This window comes from Orbicella franksi, chromosome 4, assembly GCF_964199315.1.
Source record: "Orbicella franksi chromosome 4, jaOrbFran1.1, whole genome shotgun sequence".
Lineage (NCBI taxonomy): Eukaryota > Metazoa > Cnidaria > Anthozoa > Scleractinia > Merulinidae > Orbicella > Orbicella franksi.
This window is the reverse complement of record NC_138148.1, coordinates 29,063,220-29,085,719: the sequence shown is the minus strand read 5'-3', so window position 1 is coordinate 29,085,719 and position 22,500 is coordinate 29,063,220. Positions and strand designations below refer to the sequence as shown.

At 37.1% G+C, this 22,500-nt stretch overlaps 1 protein-coding gene across 1 annotated transcript; it reads left to right on the top strand.

Annotated features, from left to right (window-relative positions):
* Positions 1-22,496, top strand: LOC145485247 (uncharacterized). Its single transcript, XM_081463952.1, has 28 exons — positions 1-159; positions 3,432-3,485; positions 3,559-3,615; positions 3,949-4,194; positions 4,564-4,714; positions 4,977-5,087; positions 5,587-5,681; positions 6,352-6,408; positions 6,719-6,779; positions 7,210-7,254; positions 7,733-7,947; positions 9,239-9,295; positions 9,551-9,617; positions 11,006-11,038; positions 11,424-11,617; positions 12,920-12,976; positions 13,294-13,360; positions 13,886-14,070; positions 16,260-16,319; positions 16,679-16,745; positions 17,116-17,263; positions 17,952-18,172; positions 18,713-18,897; positions 19,942-20,172; positions 20,714-20,928; positions 21,024-21,064; positions 21,309-21,405; positions 21,724-22,496. The coding sequence occupies exons 1-28, from the start codon at positions 1-3 to the stop codon at positions 22,205-22,207; spliced, it is 3,660 nt and encodes a 1,219-aa protein (XP_081320078.1). The 3' UTR covers positions 22,208-22,496.
* Positions 22,497-22,500: the final 4 nt, after the last annotated feature.

Here is a 22,500-nt window from a genome sequence, read left to right as displayed (position 1 = left end):
ATGCAATCGTGCGCGATGTTTTGGAAGGTCTACTGGCAAAAATCTTGCCATCTTTTGCTGATTCTATGGATTTTCACTTTCTGTTATGACGTTAAAGAAGCCCCAGTCGATTCGGAAATTGTCAGAAAGGCTCGATGCTACGCAAACTGCCTCAGAGAGGTAAGACTGCCTTCCAATATACTTTGTCGAGAAGTTGTAATGTGTACTCTTACAGGTAGTAACTTTAATTATCATTACAGTCTAACTAGTCTTCGGATGTTGATCAAGTTTTAGATCGAGAATTTGCTACAGCAACTTTAATTTCTTATTTCTATCTCGATAGGCGACTTACGAAATAAAGATTATCTTTAAGTAATTTAATATCACAGATTACAGATAATCTCAAAATCTTTAATCTTTTCAAAGTAATGCCAGAGAATCTAAATCTTATGGATATATTAAAAAAAATTTTTTTAGCTGCCAAACCAGTTATTATTTCGTCCCCCAGTTACGGCAGTTATCGCCCTGCCAGATATCCAGATAGACAGATAGCTAGATATCGATCCATATCCAGGCAGAATCGCAGACGGGAAATGTTTTCCTTCTTTCTTCTTTCTTCTTTCCCAGCTGTTGTCACTGATTACTAAGGCACTTTCTCGAGTTAAACCTTTATGCAATCGTTTCATTCGATATGACAATACATGTGCATTAACAAGCAATTGATGTTGCTATTTCAAAATTGAAGCATTCACGAATTTCCCTGTTGATTTATTTTTGTTCATGATATTATTACGTACAGGTATTGTGCTTTTGAAGTTTGTTACTGTCTGATAAAACTCCCAGCGATAACGAAATTGAAATATCTTGATGATTTTCGGACGTGATACACGAACCGTGCTTAGGTGCTTCACTCATTTCTAATTCCAAACCTGGGCTGTTTTTACATAATAACTCTAAAATAAATGAAAGAAAGCGAAATTCAAAGATTAGGATGTCCCTTGTGAGTTTGCTACATGAATAAGCTCTCGGGTCTTTTTCTCGTTTACTGCAACACCTGCCATTTGTTAAAACTAAAATAAGATAAAATAAATTAACTGCAAATAACGCGAATTCGGAACAATATTTATTTAGTTTGAGCTATTTCTCTTAAATAGAGAAGGGATGTGGGTTTTCATTTGTGTTGAAACGCAATGAAATTCGTTCATTTGACTTAACGAAATATATAAGAATTTAATCCAAAACTGTAAATTCTTTAGTGATTCAGTTTTACGACAGACTTAGAGCTATCAACTAAGAGCGAATAGCCTTATTGTTTTAGCAGAATTCGAACCAAATGTTGTTCAAATAAAGACTTGTAAATATTTCTATGAATATTTTTAACGTAGTTCTAAGCTTCACCATTTGGAAAAATCGTGCGTTACTAAAGTATTATTTGACACTGATCAAATTCTGATACGTTTCTTTTCAGCAATTTTTAGCTTTAAATTCAAGAAACGTTACATTTCCTTCCTTTATAGCCTCCTTTGGAATCTAATACACCTTTTTACCTACACGGCGCCATTTTGAACCTATTGTTTCAAATAGCTATTATGGGATGCTTAGGGGACAAGTACATGCGGTGAATATTTATACATTTTGTCGTTTTGTAGTGATGAACGTCGAGCAAAGATACTGTAGAGTCCTGGTTATGAGATCCCAAGCTGCAGACGAAAAAACGGTTGCATGAGAAATATGTTTGGACTTTAGTTTCCAGGAAATTAGCTCCCTTAGGGTTCGGTTACTCGGAACTCTTTACCGTGGTAAATGACCCTTTCACCACGGGAAACTGCATTTAGTGAGTATGACCAACATTTCCGGAGGTAAATTTCCCGTGGTTAATACCCATGGATACATCACAAAGATCAAATGGAGCGCCCTTGACATTTAATGTAGTAAGTTGCATTGATGTTTTGATGTCTAAGGTATTACAAGCAGATCACGTTTCTCCGTTTGTCATTAATATGTAACCGAAAAGGAAGAATGGTTTCACGAACACAACTTTTGAATCGCGTTGGCTTGGGGATGTTTACTGTGGGAACAGCTTTATTTCATGGGCTACATTTGTCCTGGGATGTGTTGATTAGTTCCAGTGGAGAAAAATAGTTCAGTTAGCCTCAGCTCTTACGCAGACGCTCCTCTCCCCCCCCCCTCCCCCCCCCCCCCCCTCAACCAAAAGTACATGGAACGGCATCAGAAATGTTGGCTACTTTAATCGTCAGCTGAAATATTAGAATCGGTCGCTGGTTGCACGGAGTTTGTTTACAAGAAATCAGCTCCGATTGCAAACGTCAGCTAATGTTCGTGCTTCCAGCTGAGAAAACTGTATGTAAATTATACTCTTAGAAATTAGCTTTTGTGCTTAAACATGACAAGAAAATGTTTAGCGTGAAGTTTGAAGGCAAATGGAAATATTTAGTCCTATTAAACTTGTGAGTCTAAGGAAACTGCACCGTCACGCAACGTATCAAGAAATCATGGTTTATCAGTCGAGAGGACCTCAACTTGCTAACCATAAATACACAGGGAAATACTGAGCTTTGTCATCATGTTACATCTGTCCGTAAAACTTCGGTTGTTGATATAAAAATGCTGATTTTAGTAATACACGGGGGTTGAAAGTAATGAAATCAATCAAGCGAAAATTTTCTTCCGCTTGTGCATGTCGCGGCGCGACATGCACAATCTTTACTAGAACATAAGACTAGAATTTCATTTCCGCAGAAATTGTCGGGATTTTCATCTGATCGAAGGAATTTCAATGTGACATAATTCAAATATGTAATTGCAGAAAGTTCTGTCCGAGAACTGCAACTTCGTATGATTGTTGTACGATTGACTGATTGTTCCTTATTCATCCAAGAATTTCGCGCATATACAGAAAGCGAATGTTTACCCACCTTATAATAAATGACGCGTCGAAAATAAATACGGCAGCGAGTGCCTGAAAAACACTAGGACCTAAGGCCTAAGACTCCCTCCGAATCTCAAAAACAAGTCAAAATTCGCCAAAAAAACAACACCCGCTAGGAGTAATCAAACTAATGGCCGCCGCACAAAAGCACTCGACCTTTTGCCAGTAGAACCCAGTCTACACGCCAAGTAAAAACCACGTGACAAACGCTTTGCTCCCGTGGACAAAAAATAAATAAATAAATAAATTAATTAATAAATTAATAAATAAATATCGCTGGCGTTGACAAAGTGTGGGAAAACCCACTCAAAAACTGAACACTTATGAGAGCCAATCAGATTGCAGTAATTGAATAAGTTTACAACTATTCTACTAACAGTTAATTTTGTGTAAGTTTGAATTCTAGGCGTGTAACTACTTTGGCAAAATTGGAATGTCTAATTAATCGACATCAGGAAGGAGTACAACTTAGGAATTTTATCCGTTTCTGTCATTTTCTTAGAGCCCAGCTGCCAATATCACAGCAACGAATTGCGACACATTTAACTGCCAAGAGGTAGGTTTCTTCGAAATGGACCTCTTACTTTAAAAAAGTGAGGATGTCGATACAAATATCCATTTTTCTACAGTGCCTCATCCCGTGTGGAACCCCTTTTATTGATGAAGAAACATGCAAGCAAATTTGTGTAAGTAGATTTACAATTGTCCCTAGCTAATTTATCTGTCTATTCCCAATCAAGGCGAATGACGGTCTCCTTAATTATTGAACTGGAAACTGTTTGATGTTGGATAAGCTTCTAATTGAGCCCTCGGATAGGGCAAGAATTTATTACTTAACTGTCGTTCAAGTTACTAATCCTAAGCAATGCGATCTTTTAATCTTGCTTTGTCTAAGAAAACAAAATAACAGAAACAAATAAAATATAAAAACCATCTCTAACCAAGAAACTTTAGCGATTGAACTTTCCTTTTTTCTTTCTTGTGCCATTTTAAAAGACTGGAGTTGTTTTCTCTTTCAGAATAACGCAAGCAGCTGTGAGGAAAGTTGTGCGTTTTTGTCGCAGTTACAGAACTTTCACTCCATATCAGCTGGAGATGGTTCCTTTCCACCAAAACCTAGCATACCAACAGTAACAAGCAGGAATTTCACCTCAGTCTCACTGAAGTGGGATCCTGTGCAGAACACGAGTGGTGCGGTTGTGTACTTAGTCGAAATGACGTTTACCGGAGAGCAATCTAGATTTTCTCCTAAGTACTTGTCAGAGGTAAACCATCTAGATATCTCATTCAAGAATATTTCTTTATTGTGTTGTTTTGGTCTAGCAGTAAGACACGTTAAGACACTTTTTAACAACTTTTGTTTTTACTAAACAGTGAGAAGCGCTCTACGAACTGCAGTTGTAAAACTCGTTTGTTTCTCCGAAGCGTTTCGTCTATCTAACGAAGACTTCTTTTCTCTTTCTGGTTTCGCACTCGCGTTCGTCTCTAAGTTCTAGCACCTTTTCTGTTTCACGTTTTCGTTTCCCACCTAATTTTTTTAAGGTTTCTTTCATTGTTTTTTGCTTTCTTCTGTACCATGGTCTCGTTCTTGTCTTACTTGCATTAATGCGCCACTTTGCTTACTTCTTAATTAGGTCTACGTCAGCTCACAGGCTACAGTCAACTTTGAACATCCCTGTGCGTACACTACACCGTCGGAATACACAGATATATTTTTCGGATTCAGAATTGCTGTATTAACAGAAAATTCTTCTGTAAGCTATGGACCGCAAACATCGCAAATAAGTGAGTAGTGAAAATCAATTCTACATTTATTATAATAATAATATTATTATTATTATTATTATTATCATTATGATCAGAATTCATCCATTTAACTGTGTTAGCTTTTTAAGACTTTTAAGACTGCCGCTCAAAACTAAATCCTCGAGTAATTTTACAATACTTTAATTTTATAACACTTCGATGTCGACGTGATGGTTTGTTTAAGTTTTCTTTTTTTTTTTCTTAAGTCGTTTTAGCTTCATTAATTGACATTTTCTTTCAGCCCTTACAAAGCCAGATTCTGTGACTAATGTGACACTGCATAGTCTAGTATATGACAGCGCCAGTCCTGGGGATAAAATAAAGTTGACAGTTTCTTGGATTCCACCTGAAGGTAGGTGACAAGAAAAAGAACGAAAAAAAACAAAACAAAACAAAACAAACAAACAAACAAACAAAAAAACAGCATGAGTGCATGAAGATGCCAAGATGCAGTTCTTTCCTCACTGATGCTCCGCAATCCACAACTAAACTTTGGTCCTCGTTCCAGATACAACCATTGGTTCTAGACTCTACATGAAAGCCAATTTGTCTAAAACAGAGTAAGGACTGTAAAGAATATTAACATGAAACGTTGCGATGAAAAGGAAATAAAAAGATTTGAAAAAAATAATTAAAAATTAAAAAAACGCTTGGTGTAAATCTTTCTTACGATGGTGACTTTTATAAGAGAGATCAAATATCGACACTATGAGAGTGTTTCGATATGTGGCTGAGACAAAACTAAGAGTCATTTTCTAGATAAGGTTTGATTGCTTAGTGTGCCTTGTAGCTAAGGTTGATGGGGAATATAAAACCTACTGCCAGTTGTTTTGTCCAATTTCTGTATTCAGATCAGAAGGATCTCATTTCACACTACGGAGCACTCTTTTATGCCGATTCGTCGTGTAAATATAACTCTTTGCCTCGTACAGCAGATTCCAATGGGGTTAGTATAAAATATTTCCTGAGTAAGAAGTTATTAAAATTAAGTGGGTCCAGGCCCAGGAGAGAGCAAATAGACAATTTGTAATAAAGGGTGGTATGATTAAGACGTTTCGTTTCGGTCTGGCCAACCATTACACGTATTACCAGGGTGGCGTTGTAAACACTGATTTTGAAGAAAGATTCTGGAAATGGCAAGGGTTGCCTTCTTCCATACAAATTTTACTTATTTTCGAACATTTCATACTCAGACGATAGTAACTTGGTAATTTGGAATTTAGTAGATCGCCAGATACATTTCCATTTCTGGAAATGGAGAGTAAATCTCCTTATTACCAAGGTCATCCTTCTCTAACGAGTTTTTCCCGCATAAATATATACGGCATCCATTCTTAACGCCCCTTGGGCACGCCAGCTGTCCACTGAGTACAACCGGTAAGTCATACGATTGCCAACTTCTACACCCTCCTGGGATTTCTGAAAAATATATATGTTTACTTTGGTATGCTTTTACCTATACAGCCTTCACACTTGCAGTTCATAACAATAATTCAATAACATAATATATAGATAAAACCTTACTGCTCACTTACCTGCATTTCGAATTCCCTTCCAGGAGTACTACTCACAAAAAAGTGGTCATTTTCCTCATTATTATTATTTGGCAGGCAGAGGCAACTTTATCAATGCACATTTTTCACGAGTCCTTGAAATGCATCCACACAGTGGAGGTAAGAGTTAAGGTAGAAAAAAAAATGTATGGCCGATATTCGTTCCTATAAAATTTAATCTGGTTTGTCGTTAATGAATACTTGTCGGAAGTAACGAAAACGTTTTCGAGATGTTCTTGTTGACGTATGAATGTTGACAGCTGACCTCCAAGAGGTATTCTTTGGCAGGAAAAGCCAATACATTTTCCTGGTAGACTATCTTCCTATGTAATTTTAAACACTTAGATTGCTTCCGTTTTAATTTGTAAAATGTATTATTATGGTTATTCAATTTTGAAAGGTATTTGTACACTGTGTGCTTTGTCTTTAGATTTATTCAATAGTTGGCTGTAGTGTGAGTGATCCGACAGTGTTTAACTACACATATCCAGGTAAAATACAGTACATGAACACCACCTCAAACAACTAACCGTATACGACTGTTGGTTTCATTGTTTTTGTAATGGTATTCAACTGTAAAAAAGAAAAAGAAACTTTAGTCACATTTGAAAACAGGAAAAGACCAAGAATGATTTTGCTCACAAGTTAAATTAAATTTATCTTGCTTGTGGCATTACACAAAAGCAAATACTGTCTTTTTCTCACCGTTGACGTTGTCGCTTTACTGTACATTAAAAAAGAAGGCACGTTTTTGTGTTAATGCTGATTGCATATACTAACTAAGCATAAGCAAGGTTGCCCAGATAGGGGTGACAAATACCGGTTTATTACATAACTTGATATAACTTGGCTATAGCTTTTACCTTAAATTTAGAAGCTGAACTTAATGATACATACAGTGTGCATCTGTGAAACTTTCAGGTTGTCAAAACATCACAAACTTTCCTGCAAGTGAATGCTATAAGTGTAAGTATGCAAACTTATTTCAATTTTTCAAGCAATCTCTTTTGAAAGATTGAAGCCACATGTGCAAACTCAGCTTTCCTCTTTCTCACACGTACAAACGGAGATGCTTTGTGAAGGAACCGTTGAGAGAGCCTGTTGGGTATATTACTGGGTCTAGGTCAGTGAGGTACTTCACATGACGGCTATAATTATCCAGGCCTAGTAGATCATCCATTTTGAAAAGTGTTGGTACAAATTTAATCAAATGAACATTCTTTGTACACCAAATGTAATTGTTTTATATTGTCAACCCTCGTCTCAATCCTGAATAATGCTTGATCAAACCCAGCAGCTGACATATAAATGTCTTGACCGAAGAGACAAAGCTCTCTTTACGGGCATTTTCATACGCCCACAGCTTTATTTACAGTCGCGCGCTTTGATTAAGCCTCACATTCAAACCTTATTCTTGTCGTTTTTAATCTCTGGCTTTGTACAGTTGACCCTCCTTATGCCCCATCAGAAGATATAATGGTCAGTAATGTGAAAATCGAGGGAAATATGACAGCGCAAGAGGACTATCGCTTTACAGCTACTGTGACGTGGAACCCCCCAGTTTACCCGTACAAGACACCCTCCTCGTACCTTGTGAAATGGTTCAAAGAAAACAGCCTTAAACCGATGGAGTTCCAATTTGCTGGCCTTTTTTCGTCTGTAAGTGAAATATTTTTTTTGGCTTATAATATATTTTTACATTTAACAATCATTACTTTTTTGCTCACGCCGCGAGCAAAGTTAACTTCGCCCCGCCATTTTTATTGGCAATGTTGTAAAACAGTCAACCAATTGATGACGTCACAACACCAAATTTTGATCAAATACGATGGACACCGTTATCTCGACCAATTTGAATCTAAAATGTTTGATTCTTCCATAGTTAATATAGAGAAATGGTGAGGAAACCTAGCAAAAATCTTTGTTTTATGTTTTTGTTGCCTATTTTGTGGATTGCCCATGCACAAAACCTGGCAAAATACAAAAGGTGGTTAGTGTGCCCATACAACTAGCCAATAGAAGCATTGCGATTATGTATTTCATGCATATTCTATGAGCATAAAACAAAAGATTTGTAGGAGATGTGTAGTGTCGAGAACCTTCCATCATAATAATTCCTAACATAAGCCTTCCTAATCATTTCCCTCTTTTAACTATGATTCCTTGCAATGAGATTTTATTAGATGTCCTCCACAATATATTACCACTTTTGTTGTGCGACAATGGCGACTCAGTTGTCTCTACCGCAAGTTTTCAGTCATAGGTACTTCAGATACCTGTTCTTATTCATTTTAAAGAAAATGATATCTCTACACTGATAAAGTAAATGAACAATATAGGTGCTATAATCTCTCTCTAAATTTTGTACGTACCTTAAGTTACGAAAAACATTATGTAGCGCAATCGAAAGTGAATTGAAAAGTTGCAAGTTATTTTTATTTTAGGCCCCCTCCACATTACGCGGAAGAAATTTAAAAACGCAACAACCACAATTAACGCAAAGCGAGACTTTTCAAATTCCTCCGGTTTGAAAAGTGTTTTCGAAAAGCTCCGTTTTCATGGGGGACTAGTGTGGACGGTAGCCCTAACCGTAGAAATAAAGCTGCGTTTCAAATTCCTCCGGCGTATTGTGAACGGGGTGTTATAATGCACAACCATGTTCAAATTAGACAAAAGAAGGGGAGTTCGCGAATGGTACCGACATGATGCCATTAAAACCTAACCGGAAACTGACGTCATTGTTACTATGATATGATGATGATACTGATGGTGATGGCAATGACGATGATGACGTTCACGGTGCCGATGATGAGTGTTTTTTAGAATGTCAAACCGGGGGTCCCTTTATTTACTGTACATCTCAGGACCGTCTGCTCAAGCAGTCATTACGACCGTGTCTGTATCTCAGTGGGTTACTTTGTAATAATTTCATGTGCTATTATTTTTGCAGGTTGTTAATCGTCACACAATAAAAAATCTGTTGTCTGGAACGTCCTACAAAATTAGGGTAATTTATTTTCCGTTGAAGCGTAAAACATTGGTAACGATTTATTCTCAGTAACGACAAGTAAGTGGCTACAAAATAATAGAATGATATAGAATTAATCTCCTCTTTAGGGTAAATCCATAAATGCTGGTTCCTGCTTAACCGGAAAAAAATAAATTCAGTAGCTTTTGCACTCCTTTAGATACTTTTTTCCCCGATTCTCCAATTTTAGTTTAAAGCAATTCTGATTTATTGCCGTGCATTTTGTTTCTATAGATCAGACCAAAGTTCCCGGATGGTATTCCGTTACCGGATTGGACCTCTATTATTATAACAACTCCTGGTTAGTGCAAATAGTCACCTTGATATGTTTATGCTGCTGAACATGAACAGTTTGAAGTGAAAACTACCGGTAAAAGCGCGCGACGTGTCAACCTCTCAATGTACAGTCAGATTAAATTCGTGCGAAAGTTTTAATCATTTTTAATCATGTTATTCTTGCATGCATTTTATTGTTCTTAACACCCTTTTTTACATTTTCATACTTTACATACTTTTACTTCTTTGTTTTATATTTATACTTATGCAAACATTCTTATCTTCACTTTTAAGCTTGATAATGACCGAAGTTCGGTCGAAACTTCGCGCGTTTTTACCGGTAGTTTTTACTTCAAATTGTTTTAAAAAACCTTTACTTATAAACAAGAACAGTATTTAGCTTATGCATTTTTTGTTTATGGATTAAAGTCTTAATTTTTATGTGCTGCCTTTTCCGCGGCCCTCAACTTTGCTAGACCTTCAAACAATTATTTCCAAAACATTTTCAGTAGTGCCGCAATATGGTGGACGAATTGTGCGATTTTGGTTAAAAGCACCAAATTTAGCCTACAGGTAGCATTTGAATGTGACCAGCTGGGAAATATTTGATATAGACCTACTAGTCTAACTATAAAGCTTTGGGCAATATCATTCGGCTTCCTATCATATTGCTCTGTAGGACATATAGCTCTAAAATTTTAATAACGTGCCAGACCAAATGTGACTCTCTTATTTCCGAAATGTTGTTGTTATCAAATAACTGAAACCAACACTGAACAAACAGTGTGATTCAATTTTTGTTTAGATCAGTCCTTTAAAAGCTTTTGAAAATTGTTTAATTGTTTTAAGTCCCTTTTTAACTTTATGAGTAATTTTATCACTTATTTTACATAATTATATTTTATTGAACATTTTCAGAAGTGACGGTTATAACTATGAAAAAATATATATAGATAGATTTAAAAATAAAGCGAGGCACTGGTGACAAACTAAAAATAAGTAACAAAATTGATACCTCAGGTGGTTGATACTTCCGGTAGAAATTAAAGAAACAGCTTCTCACTGCCAACGTGTTCGTTAAGTGAGGGTTTTAAGCGTCACTGATCAATAGCATTTCTTTAATTTTACAATGCAAGTCTTACTTTCTAGTTGCGAGGATTTCGCATTTGATGTTATACAAAGCTAGTTATTGGGACTGCGATTCTTCTATGTCGGTAAAAGCAAACGATGATTGCATGACAGGAAGACCGAGCATTTCAAAGCTCTTACGCAAGATGGTCACTCCTCCGTTGTTGCTTACCATGTCACAACACCGTGACTTTTATCATTAGTTTTCATTACAAAATCAATTTCTAAAGATATTACTCAGCAAGACAAATTTAATGGTGTGATGTATTTCTGTGCATCTTTCAGGTTGTCTAATTCCTGCAAGCGAATGTTATAAGTGTAAGTATGCAACTTTATTGTAGTGGGCAAGCACAAGTACAAACTCAGATATCGTTTCATCACTGTTGAATGATGACGGCGGAGGAAGGTCGTTAGTAGTAGAGCATCTTCCTTTCTAGAAGAAGGCCTTCAGAGAGCCCGTTAAGTATGACTGCAAAGCTGTGAATTGTTTATTCAAGTTAAAATCCAGTGGTAATTCTTTCTATGCGAAAGTAAATTATTTTATAAAGCCATTCTTTGCCTAAATAACATGCGGGCAAACTCACAGTGTGCACATCTTGACAGTGCAGTCAGAGTCCTCTAGAAAGGCGCTAAAATACTCTGTATATATCATATTGATTACCCTCGGTTTATTCTTTCATGTTTGACTTTTGACTCTGTTCAGCTCACTCTCCTGACACCCCATTAGAGGATAGAATGGTCAGTAATGTGACACTCGAGGGACCTATGACAGCGCAACAGGACTATCGCTTTACCGTGACTGTGACGTGGAAACCTCCAGTTTACCCATTTATTACACCGTCTATGTACCTTGTGAAATGGTCCGAGGAGGACGTCCTCAACCGCTCTCATTCTGCTGTACGTGAAATGACTTCTTGCTTATTATATCTCTTGGCATTTAAGGGGTAAATTCGAACTAGCTGATCTGTGAGAACTAAGAGAACCCATCGGCGTACTGAATTAGGTCAACTCTGGTCAGTCGAGCATGTTTGAAGATCCTGTCTTGCATGAGTGATCCGTTACCGTGTTCCTTCCTTGTTTGGAATACCATGTTTTGTATACCTCAAGTTAGTTTGTGATTCCCTTGCAATCAGCTCCGATGTTGAGAGAGATGAACTTTCTTGTTAATTTACCAAAATGTACAAAAGGAAGAATAGGTCACAGTGGTTTTCCCACTCAAACATGTGACGAAGATAATACGCAGAGCTACAAACACACAAAAAAGAAGAGGAAGAAATAGTGGAATATGATGACCATAATATATGATGATACTAAATAACTTCGAAGCCCGCGCTGTGGAGCTGTGTATCATAATTCAATGATCCACGCTCGGGGTGTAGCAAAGTTTACGTCAGTAAAGAATGATCATCGCAGTAATTTTTCCAATTGAAGCAATTGGAAAGAAGAAGCCTGAAGAAAAAAAACAAAAAAAAAAAACAGGGCTTCAACGGGATTCGAGCCCGTGACCTCCGCGATACCGGTGCGATGCTCTACCAACTGAGCTATGAAGCCACACATTGGGAGCGAGGCCACTTAATTGAGTTCATATCTTCCCGTGAGGAGTGAAATGATGTGAAGTTTATATGAAATAATTCATATATGAACTGCGGTTGTATCTTTCTCACGGGAAGATATATACTCAATTAAGTAGCCTCGCTCCCAATGTGTGGCTTCATAGCTCAGTTGGTAGAGCATCGCACCGGTATCGCGGAGGTCACGGGTTCGAATCCCGTTGAAGCCCTGTTTTTTTTTTTGTTTTTTGTTTTTTTTTTTTTAGGCTTCTTCTTTCCAATTACCTAAATTGGAAAAAGTACTGCGATGATCATTCTTCACTTTCATCTACAACTGTAGTTCATATATGAATTATTTCTTATAAACTTCACATCAAAGTTTACGTCATTTCGCCATTTCCATTGAAAATGTTCTAAAACAGTCGACTCAGGCTTTTAGCTGTGCATCATCGAGTTATGATGCACTTGGAAGGTTTGGAGAGCACTCAAGAAGTTAGAGTTGCTCTTGGCTGCGCCTCGAGCAACTCTAATATGTACGCTTCTTAGGAGGTCCCTTAATTTGCTGCACCTGTCAGCACCATGTGCTCAAGCAGTCGCACTGACACGGGGGCAATTTATCATAATTTGATGTGGTTTTATTTTTTTGCAGGATGTTAATCGTCAGACAATAACAAACCTGCTTCCCGGGAGGTCTTACAAACTTGAGGTAATTGATTTTCCGTTGTAAAGATTTAAGGACCGGTGAGGAGCTACAAAATAAGTGTTTTTATATGGAGAAACATTACGCTCCTTCTCTCCAGAATTGCTGAGCCCTATCAACATAAAACTTTAAATTGAACGCTTTTTGCTCACTTTTAAACTTTCTGGTTCAGAAATATCAGTTGTCAAATCTTAAACAGACTGTCGCATTTTCTTTTTTGCTGTCGGTCCGATTTTTGTTTGTTTGCTTGCTTGCTTTGTTTCTCGGAGTCTCCAGTTTTGGCATAGTAGTTTTGATTTTTGTCTGTGCATTTTCTTCTATAGATCAAACCAGTGTTTCCGGATGGTAAACCGTACACAAATTGGACCTCTGTTATGTTAGCTACTCCTGGTTGGTAAAATACTCACCAAGATATGTATATGCTAATGTATACACACAGCGTTTAACTTGTGCCTTTTAATTGATTATTTAGTCTTTATTTTTCGTGGCCCTCTCCTCTTTGCTAGTCCCTAAACAGTTACTTTCAAATCGTTGTTACAGTTTATTTATATTATTCACTTATGATTATCAAGGTTACTCTGTAACCTCTTTGATAATATATTGGCAAGTTATCGATCAAAAGCAGTCATGATACATGCTCAAATTATTACCCCATCAGGTTGACTTCTTTATTTTTAGCGCTCTTGTAAACATATTTTGACTGTTGGTTTAAGCCATTCTTGAAGTCAGTGTTATTGCAAACCTTTCGAGGAAAGGGACATAAATTAGTGACAAACGAGTTAAACTCGTAGTTTTGAAAGTGATATCTTTAATGACATGACATGAACTATGCTTCAATTAATTTAACTGCTTTGTGCAGTTGAGTATTATTTCAATAGTTGCCTATGAAGATAAATTTATCATTTCGTTTAACAGGTGTAGATCCAGACCAAGTAAAAGTGCGTTACTTGACATCCGGACAATTTTCTCACTCATCTGACGGCGGGAGCTTTTGTGTGAAAATCTCGTGGGAAAAGCCAACATTTAACTACAGCACGCTAGTTTCCTACAAAATCTTTTACCTTACTGGAAGCAACAATGGCACGACTCTAGAATTACCAGTTAGTTGTACAGTCTCTATCTTATCTGTTGAGTGATTAATCCTTGCCTATTCCGGGCGCTTCTTAATAATCTAAAACTGTGAACATTAGAGACCCTTTTAAGGCTGGTTTCCATATGATCGCAGACGATCGCAGACGATCGCGGATCGCAAATCGCAGATCGCAGACGATCGCAAAGAGAGTTGTTTCCATATAATTGTAGACGATCGCAAGCGATCGCAGAGCCGACTGTTGCATACATTTCGGACAGCGGAACTGTCAAAATTACACGCGTGTTGTGCTGGCGGGAAATCGCAGCAAACAATATGGCGGACGTAGAGGAGGAAATTTTGCTGCAAACAAATTTATTTCTTCTTTTAGTCAACCTATTTCGAAATTCTCTTGGCACTGCATCTCGCCCCGATCCAGAAGGTAGCGTTTTCAATCGCTTTAGATAACGACCATACGCAGTTCTTATGTTGCGGAATTTGTCATCCGCCTCAGCCGCCGATAAATTAAATTTCTCCCCGATTTTTTCCCAGCAGTTAGCCTTTTCGTTTTTGTCTTTGAAATCTTTACTGTTACGGTGGTAAACCCACTGATATCGCGCAACTTCCTGTTTACAACAAATAAGCGGTTGCTTTGTTGCAACGAAGCGTTGAATCATGGGTCGGAATTCAAAATATTATGGGATACGTTTCGATCGCAGATCGCAGAACTTTGGTTTCCATATGATCGCAGGATCGCAATTGATCGCAGACGATCGCAGAACTTTTTGCGATCTGCGATCTGCGATCCGCGATCGTCTGCGATCATATGGAAACCAGCCTTTACAGTGAAAGACATTAAATAGTTTTCGCGGTAACGTTACACGGAAAATTAAAGGGGACACTTTGAACGGTGACAGCTCAAGAAAAAAATATTCAGGTTCATTCAAATTTGTCAGTTTTGAAGGCGTGTTGGGCAGTGTTGGTAATTCTAGCTAAAACTTGTTCCGTTGAAAGTCATTTTTTTTTTCGGAAACTAGTTCCGTAACTTTTTATGGCAATTTTGGAAATTTTCTGTACTGTTTGTAATACAATGGAACAAAAGAAAACCCCATCACGTTTTTTAAGCGTGTAGTTTGGTGACGTCAATGAAAAATTAAATACTCTCAATATAAAAATCTTGTTAAGTTAGAACTTTAAAAAGATGATTTTATCTTTACAGTTTAGGCGAAAAATTTGGTTATTCATTTTTCGGAAAACCTAAGGAAATACTTGAATAGCCAGATCTGCAAAATTTAATTTGACATGGGCTTTAGGGTACTGTGATTTGATCGTTAGGCGCTACATCCATTGGACTTGAGACAGCCCTGAAGGGACACGGTCACCATCAAGTATTTGAAGCTTAGTTGTATTTCTTGACAATTTAGACAATAACAAAAAGTACGTCGATTGCAAAGTTGAAAAAATTGGCTCTGGGACGGTGGCATTTAAACATTTGTTTTATTTTTCATATCGCGGTTACTGGTTAATAGAAACACCTTAACCCCGACCAAAGAAAATGAATCAAATTGTCCAAAACGCGATTTACAAAGAGTACCAGTGACTATACACTCTTTTTTTTATAACAATAAATTTTATAAGAATATTGAGGATGAAATTTGTGATGTTTAAAGAACAAACCCAAGGCTGACGTTTTGAAAACAGAATAATTTTGTGTAGAAAATTTGTGAAAAACAAAATTAAACTAACGAACTAGCTAAACAGGATGGAATCCGTCCTTATCTAAAAAATAGCCAAAGAAAAACAGGTAAAGCAGTATAGTCCGTATGTTTGATTCTGATAACATTTCTTCGAGAAGTTGTGCGTATCAAAACAGGCTTATTAAAGATACCGTATAATTTAAGAATGTGCACAAGAATATTTTCAGCCTTAAATCGACAGGGAAATGAAAATATTCGGCCTGTGCAGGAAAAAAAAAACAATACTGATAAAAACAACAACGAAGTCAATAACAGAGTCAATAAAAAAGCAACCTTTTCTTTGATGCAATGTTGCAACAACAAACTCAAAAAAACTCAATAAAGAAAGCGACCATTTCCTTGATGTAAAGTTGTTGCTCACAACACCAAAAATCGTTTAAACTTAAGAAATAGTTATCGAGAATTATGTTCTCGATCAGTTCACAATGCCACTTTAATATTTTACTTTATGTTTACTGTCCAGCCATCTTCACACCATTTCGTCATCTCAGGCGTATTGCACGGCGAGAGAGTTGGCTATCGGGTAAGCATGTGAGAGTTCGTCTCAGAATAGTTTCGGGAACATTGGAATAGATATTATAGCCTGTAACCTTTTAATAATTTTTATTTTGACTTTAAACAACTAATATACTTTGTTACATTGATCCTTTGCATAACAATTTGTATACATTTACCCTTTCTGGGTTGGAATTTTTGTCTTTTATGATTGTTGTACCCAACCGGGTACTGTCTCTCCGTTTCAATGATTTTGTAAGTTGCCAACATCCAATATAAAAAATGAAAAGGATTTAAATTTATTTCCAAGAACATTTTCAATTTGTCACAAAATTTTGCGCAAAACATTTGAAAGGTTGAAACCTTTCTTTTCGTGTTTCTTTCAAGGTTATTCCCGTATACCAACATGACTGGATTCAAGGAATTGCAGTTCTTGGGAATGCGACTGCACCTGGTAAGGATACAAGTCAATAAAAAGGAATAGGACAGACAGATTAAGCAACTCGTTAACTAAGTGCATAGACTCGGTCTAATATCAACGTGGATGCCGTTTGTCAAGAGAAATTTACCCGTAAAATCTGTTTAAACTGTGCATTGTAGTTTTTCCAATCGTAACAATCTTTGTTCTTATTTTAGTTTTGTATTAACTATGTGCTTCTTTTTCAGTCTTAGTAAAATAGTTTCAAACCCTTCTGCTAAATTTTGTTTCACTGAAAGGAATGAACTGAACAAACAAACTAAGGAAATCGCTATGAACACAAATGGGAAATCAGTACTTTTTTTTTCTGACGAATTCATTCATTTTTGTTGTTGTTGTTTTTCAGATACAGAGCCTTTCGTTGATGCGCTATCCACCGCAGAATTGGCTGTGCTTGTTGTTGGACTCTTGTTAGCTGTTCTGATCTCAATATGTGTGAGTTTGCGGTGCTACAGAGAGAGAAAAAGACAGAGGAAGGCAGAGCGTGTCTCAGGGTAAGGTGTTAATCATGATACTATTACTACATTTGAGGTCTCCTTCTCCAACTCATTAATAATTCATCAAGTTAAAACAAAGAAAATCACAACGGTGAAGGAGGTTTGGATACCCGGTCTTAATTAGCATAGCTTTAGATGATTTTACGTCTCCGTTTACTCCTTATTTTTTGTTTCGACGATAAGATATATCAAATACTCGAGACAGTGTTTCATCGGCTATCCAAACACCCCCTTTTCGTCAAAAATACTCCACCGCGCGTCGTATTTTCAGCTCTCTTCTCGGTGTTTGGATATCTCGATCAAACACCGTCTCTCGTGTTTGATATATTACTTGATATGTGTTAAATTAATCTTTCATTCGATAATGTAACATTTCAATATTATTAACCTTGGTAACCCATTTTAAACTATCATTAATCTTAGGATCTGCATGTGTCTCTTCTTTTAACTATGTTGCGTACAAAATATTGGATCTTGTTTCCAGTTAAATTGAAGCCGGCAGAAGTACAATAATTGCATGTAGTGTCGTTTCGGTATATCAGCGCCATTTTGGCTGCTGTTCGTGCTACGGGCATGCAAGACTACATACACAAATAAACGCCTAAGGTGTTGTGAGGCTATTTTCTAACTTAATTAGCAGTATAGACGTACTGGAAATACAATTATTTACGTTACTTCCTCAAAGCAAAAGCGCGTTAATGATTGATCATTGGGAGGTAGATGGGGACCTAGTGACCTTGGAGGAAGAGCTCGGAGAGGGTGCCTTTGGTAAGGTATACAAGGGAGTCCTCAGAGAGCTAACTACGCCCTCACGGAAAATGTTCATGATGTCTCCAATGAAGTCGATTCGTAAAAGTGAAGTCAAGCAGACTGGCGGATTTACTGTGGCGGTGAAAATGTTACACGGTGAGTTGTATTGTGTATTCAGATTTGGGAACATAAAGGACCGTCTCGAGTTGATGAACAAAAGTCATTTAATAAAATTTTTACAGACACTTTATTAATTGCAGGAATAAGCATGATGTTCTTAGGGTCCGCGAGGAGAAGAACTTGGCCGTTGGCCTTTTACGGCAAAATGCAATTATTATTTTTTATATATATAAGCAGCTACTTGTATAGGGTTAAAAAGTAGTGTGATGTAGTTTCGTTCTGCAAGATCCATATTGACCTTTGTTTGGAAAGAGAACTATTACTGTGGAGACCTGTTGAAATTAAAAGCTACTATTTCTCCTGTAAATCGCAAACAACGTTGCACCGTCAACATAAAAAAAGGTCTTTATACCGCGTAAGATGACTTCATTGCTGTGGACAAATTCAGCAAGCGTGCTAATTGTTTAAACGAAAAAAATAAGGTATTTTTTTAGAATATCAGATTAGTTTTAACCGACAAGTCGTAGCTAGTCACTTTCAAGAGAGCTTCCATCAGTGGGGAACTTCCATTTGTAGGTATGGCAGACAGCGACCAAAAAAGAGAATTTCTTAAGGAAATTCAACTCATGAAGACCGTGGGATCACACAAGAATATTGTTAACATGCTGGGATGTTGTACGATGCAAGAACCAATGTTCCTACTGGTTGAATATATTCCGTACGGTGATCTTTTACATTACCTCCGAAAACGGCGAGGAAAGGTAAAAGTAACACATGTATATCAAATATCTTAAATCACTTGACTAGCCATTTTCGAAAGTTATCCTTTAATCCATGTTCTCTGAGGCAAATTCATGGTGCTCCCCTGAAATTTCAAAAAGGCCTCCCCATTTGATCGCTTTTACTTTTTTCAAATCTGAAGGGAAAGCGTTGACAAAATATAATGAAAAACAAGGCGACATTAAACCATCAATTAATCGATCAATCAACAACTTTATTAACGTGTCTAATGTATAATAGCCGAAGGTGAAACCGTCTACTAATTGCGGACACCTAAAAGTTAAGATTAAGGAACTATTTACAGCATTAAAAATTAAAATTAAGGATCTATATATTTACAACTTTTAAATTTTAAAACAAAAAGTAGGGTTCTATGTACGTACAACATTACTTTTGATGAGCCAGAACTAACGTAATCATCACTAGCCTATTCATGGAAGTAAGTATTTACCTTTCTCAAGCTCATTAATAATTGATCAAGTTTAAACAAAGGAAATCATGACCGTGACGGTGTTTGGGTATCTGATCTTAATTAACATAGATTTTTACGATCTTATTTCTCCGCTTTCTCCTTAGTTTTAGTTTCAATTGAGAAGATATATCAAATACTCAAGACAGTGTTTGACCACATTTCCAAACATCTCGAAGTTCTGCAAAAATACTCCACTGCGCGTTGTATTTTGAACTCTCTTCTCGATGTTTGGAAATGTGGTCAAACACGGTCTTTCGTGTTTGACATATTACTTATAACACTTGACAATCATAAAATTCAATTATTACATAGGGAGCAGCAGTTTGGCAGCCGTCAGCCAGTAGCGACTTTACCTAAGATTTACGTACGTGGGTTTTTAAATTGTGAATAGACGGAAGATTTCTGAGTTCTTTAGGCAGCAGTTTCCAAAGTTTGATTAGCATCAAACGAAATGTGTGAAATTCATTAAAAGATTCAAAGGTTCAAACTTTCTTGAAACACGCTCGAAACAAGATATAGTTTTTAACTGTTAATTATTTTATTTCGTTCACAGGTCACGCAAAACAACGACATTTATGTCAACAGGGAGGCACGAAAGGCTAAAAATGGAAATATTCAGATTCCATCATTTACCGCGCGTTCTTCAGAAACGGCAGAAGAAACTGGAATACACAACAAAGGGATGACCAAAGAAGATGAAGCCGGTGACGAGAGAGATGAAAGCGAGGAGACCCTTACTCCAGGAGATCTTATGGCATTTGCCTGGCAAATAAGCCGGGGAATGGTGAGGCATTTTGAAGAAATGTTTCTCAAACTCATGAAGAATTCATCAAAATAAAACAAAGAAAATCACATCCGTGAAGGAGGTTTGGATGCGCGGTCTTAATTAGCATAGATTTTGACGATTCTAGTTCTCCGTTCATTCGGGTGATGCAGCTCTCGTATGGTCTCACATGAATGGCTTGCTACCCTTTGAGAGAACAATAGAACAAACAACAGAAACAATGCCCCTAGCCCTAAAACAATAATAACAGCTGCTAACAATGAAGAGAATTACAAGCTTACGAGAGCTGCTACACTTCTGGTTCATTCCTTAGTTTTGTGTCAATTGAGAAGATATATCAAACACTCGAGACAGCGTTTCATCGGCTATCCAAACACCTCGAATTCCGTCAAAAATAGTCCGTAACATGCTGTAAGGACCTCTAACTCGGTTAGTAAGCAGTATCTAGTAAAATGCTTTTGCAAAATGTAGTTTTTATATAATTGTGGGTAAAAATAAAGTTTTGTAGTTGTTGTTGATGATTATTAAAATGCATTCACAGGAGTACCTAGCGAGGAAAGGCTTCGTGCACCGTGATTTAGCAGCCCGAAACGTTCTCATTGGTGAGCACAAGACCGCAAAAGTGGCGGATTTTGGCCTGACTCGCCACGTGTATGAAGAGAAAGTTTATCATGCAAAGAGCAACAGAAGACTTCCATTAAAATGGATGTCAATCGAAGCCATCTTTGACCAAACGTTCACAACTCAAAGCGACGTGTGAGTAGAAAACTGTTGTTTTAATCAGTGACAGCCCCAGATTGTTTGTGAAAAATTTTAAGACGTTCATAGTGCATTTTTTTGTTACTTTATAGTTGGGCTTTTGGAGTTCTTTTGTGGGAGTTGGTCACATTAGGTAAGAAAGACACTCTACTAAAACGTTTTTGGCGGGAACAAACGTATGTAACATATGAAGATTACTTTTGCAATTCGATCAGTTCCACGGAATCGAATTTTGCGCAACACAGCTTAACCAATGCAGCAGCTCTTCTAGAAGGCACTTGGTTACAGTTTTTATTGTAACCTGCAGCATTTCTTGTTATCTTTCGCTTTTAAAAAAATGCGTACCGCGAAGTAATTGGTGAATCTCTTTCATCCAGGTGGAACTCCATACCCGACAATAAACAACAGAGAGTTACTTCGCCTCCTAAAGGGGGGTTATCGAATGGAAAAACCAGATGTCTGTAATGATGAAATGTAAGCAAAATTATATTTTTATAAGTGCTCTAGAATGTATTTTAGTTTCTCTCAAGAAACAAAGTAAATCTTTTTAGAAGTATTTAGACCACTTACTCTTTTTTTTTTTCTTTTTTTTTGGGGGGGGGATGGAAATGGGGGAGGGGTGGGTGTTGAAAATAGGATTTGGGACATGACAGTTATTCCAAGAACCTTTAGAAATAAAGCATTAATTTACCCGATTGACGAAATAATGCAAACGCGGACTCTAAATAATTACTCAGTGCTACGTAAAGTTTTTGCTAAATGACTAATAAGCACACATTGACGTTGTATTAGGTTTAGTATGATGACGGATTGCTGGATTGAAAACCCAGACGACAGACCAAACTTCACCCAAATACGAGAGAGACTGGAGGAGATGATGCAGAAGGACAATCCGTATTTGGATTTCAGCGTTTTAGATGAATCCAGTTATTATTATAATGTGCCTTCCTTCAACAGTTTAAATGGGCAATCTGCAGATGATGAACTGTTTGACAAAGAAAGCGATGAGGTTTTAAAGAATGGAAATGACAGTAATAGCTCAGGAGAGGGAAAAAGGGGGAGGGATTCTTACAAGAATGAAACAGTTCCATTGTCAAATTGCAAACAGGGTCTAGAGATGGACCAGGATATTGGTCCTGCTAATGTGAACAAGATTGCTCTTAACAGCAGTTCTCCCCGTGCTGAAGATTTCCAAAATCGTAAAGATGTAAAGGTGAATATTGAAGCCCTTGAAATGGCTTTATACCGTCCAGGCAAAAGAGGGATTGTGCTCTAGGATGAATCTAAAGAAGCTGGCATAAATACAGAACCCAGGATAACAACTTAATAGATAGAAAAACGAGTGACGACTTTAAAAGTTTTGTTTTAATTTTTCTGGCGTACAAGCAGACTTGAATTAATAACCGAACTTAACCAATTCCTTTAAATTCGGGGCAGCAAAAGCTTCTTATGGAAGGCTTATTTCCCTTTTCATATTTATGGTGCAGTTTTATGATCGATGGCTTTTAATTTTTGATTATTATTTGGAATCAACTAACTCACTGATACATATACATTCTCACACACAGC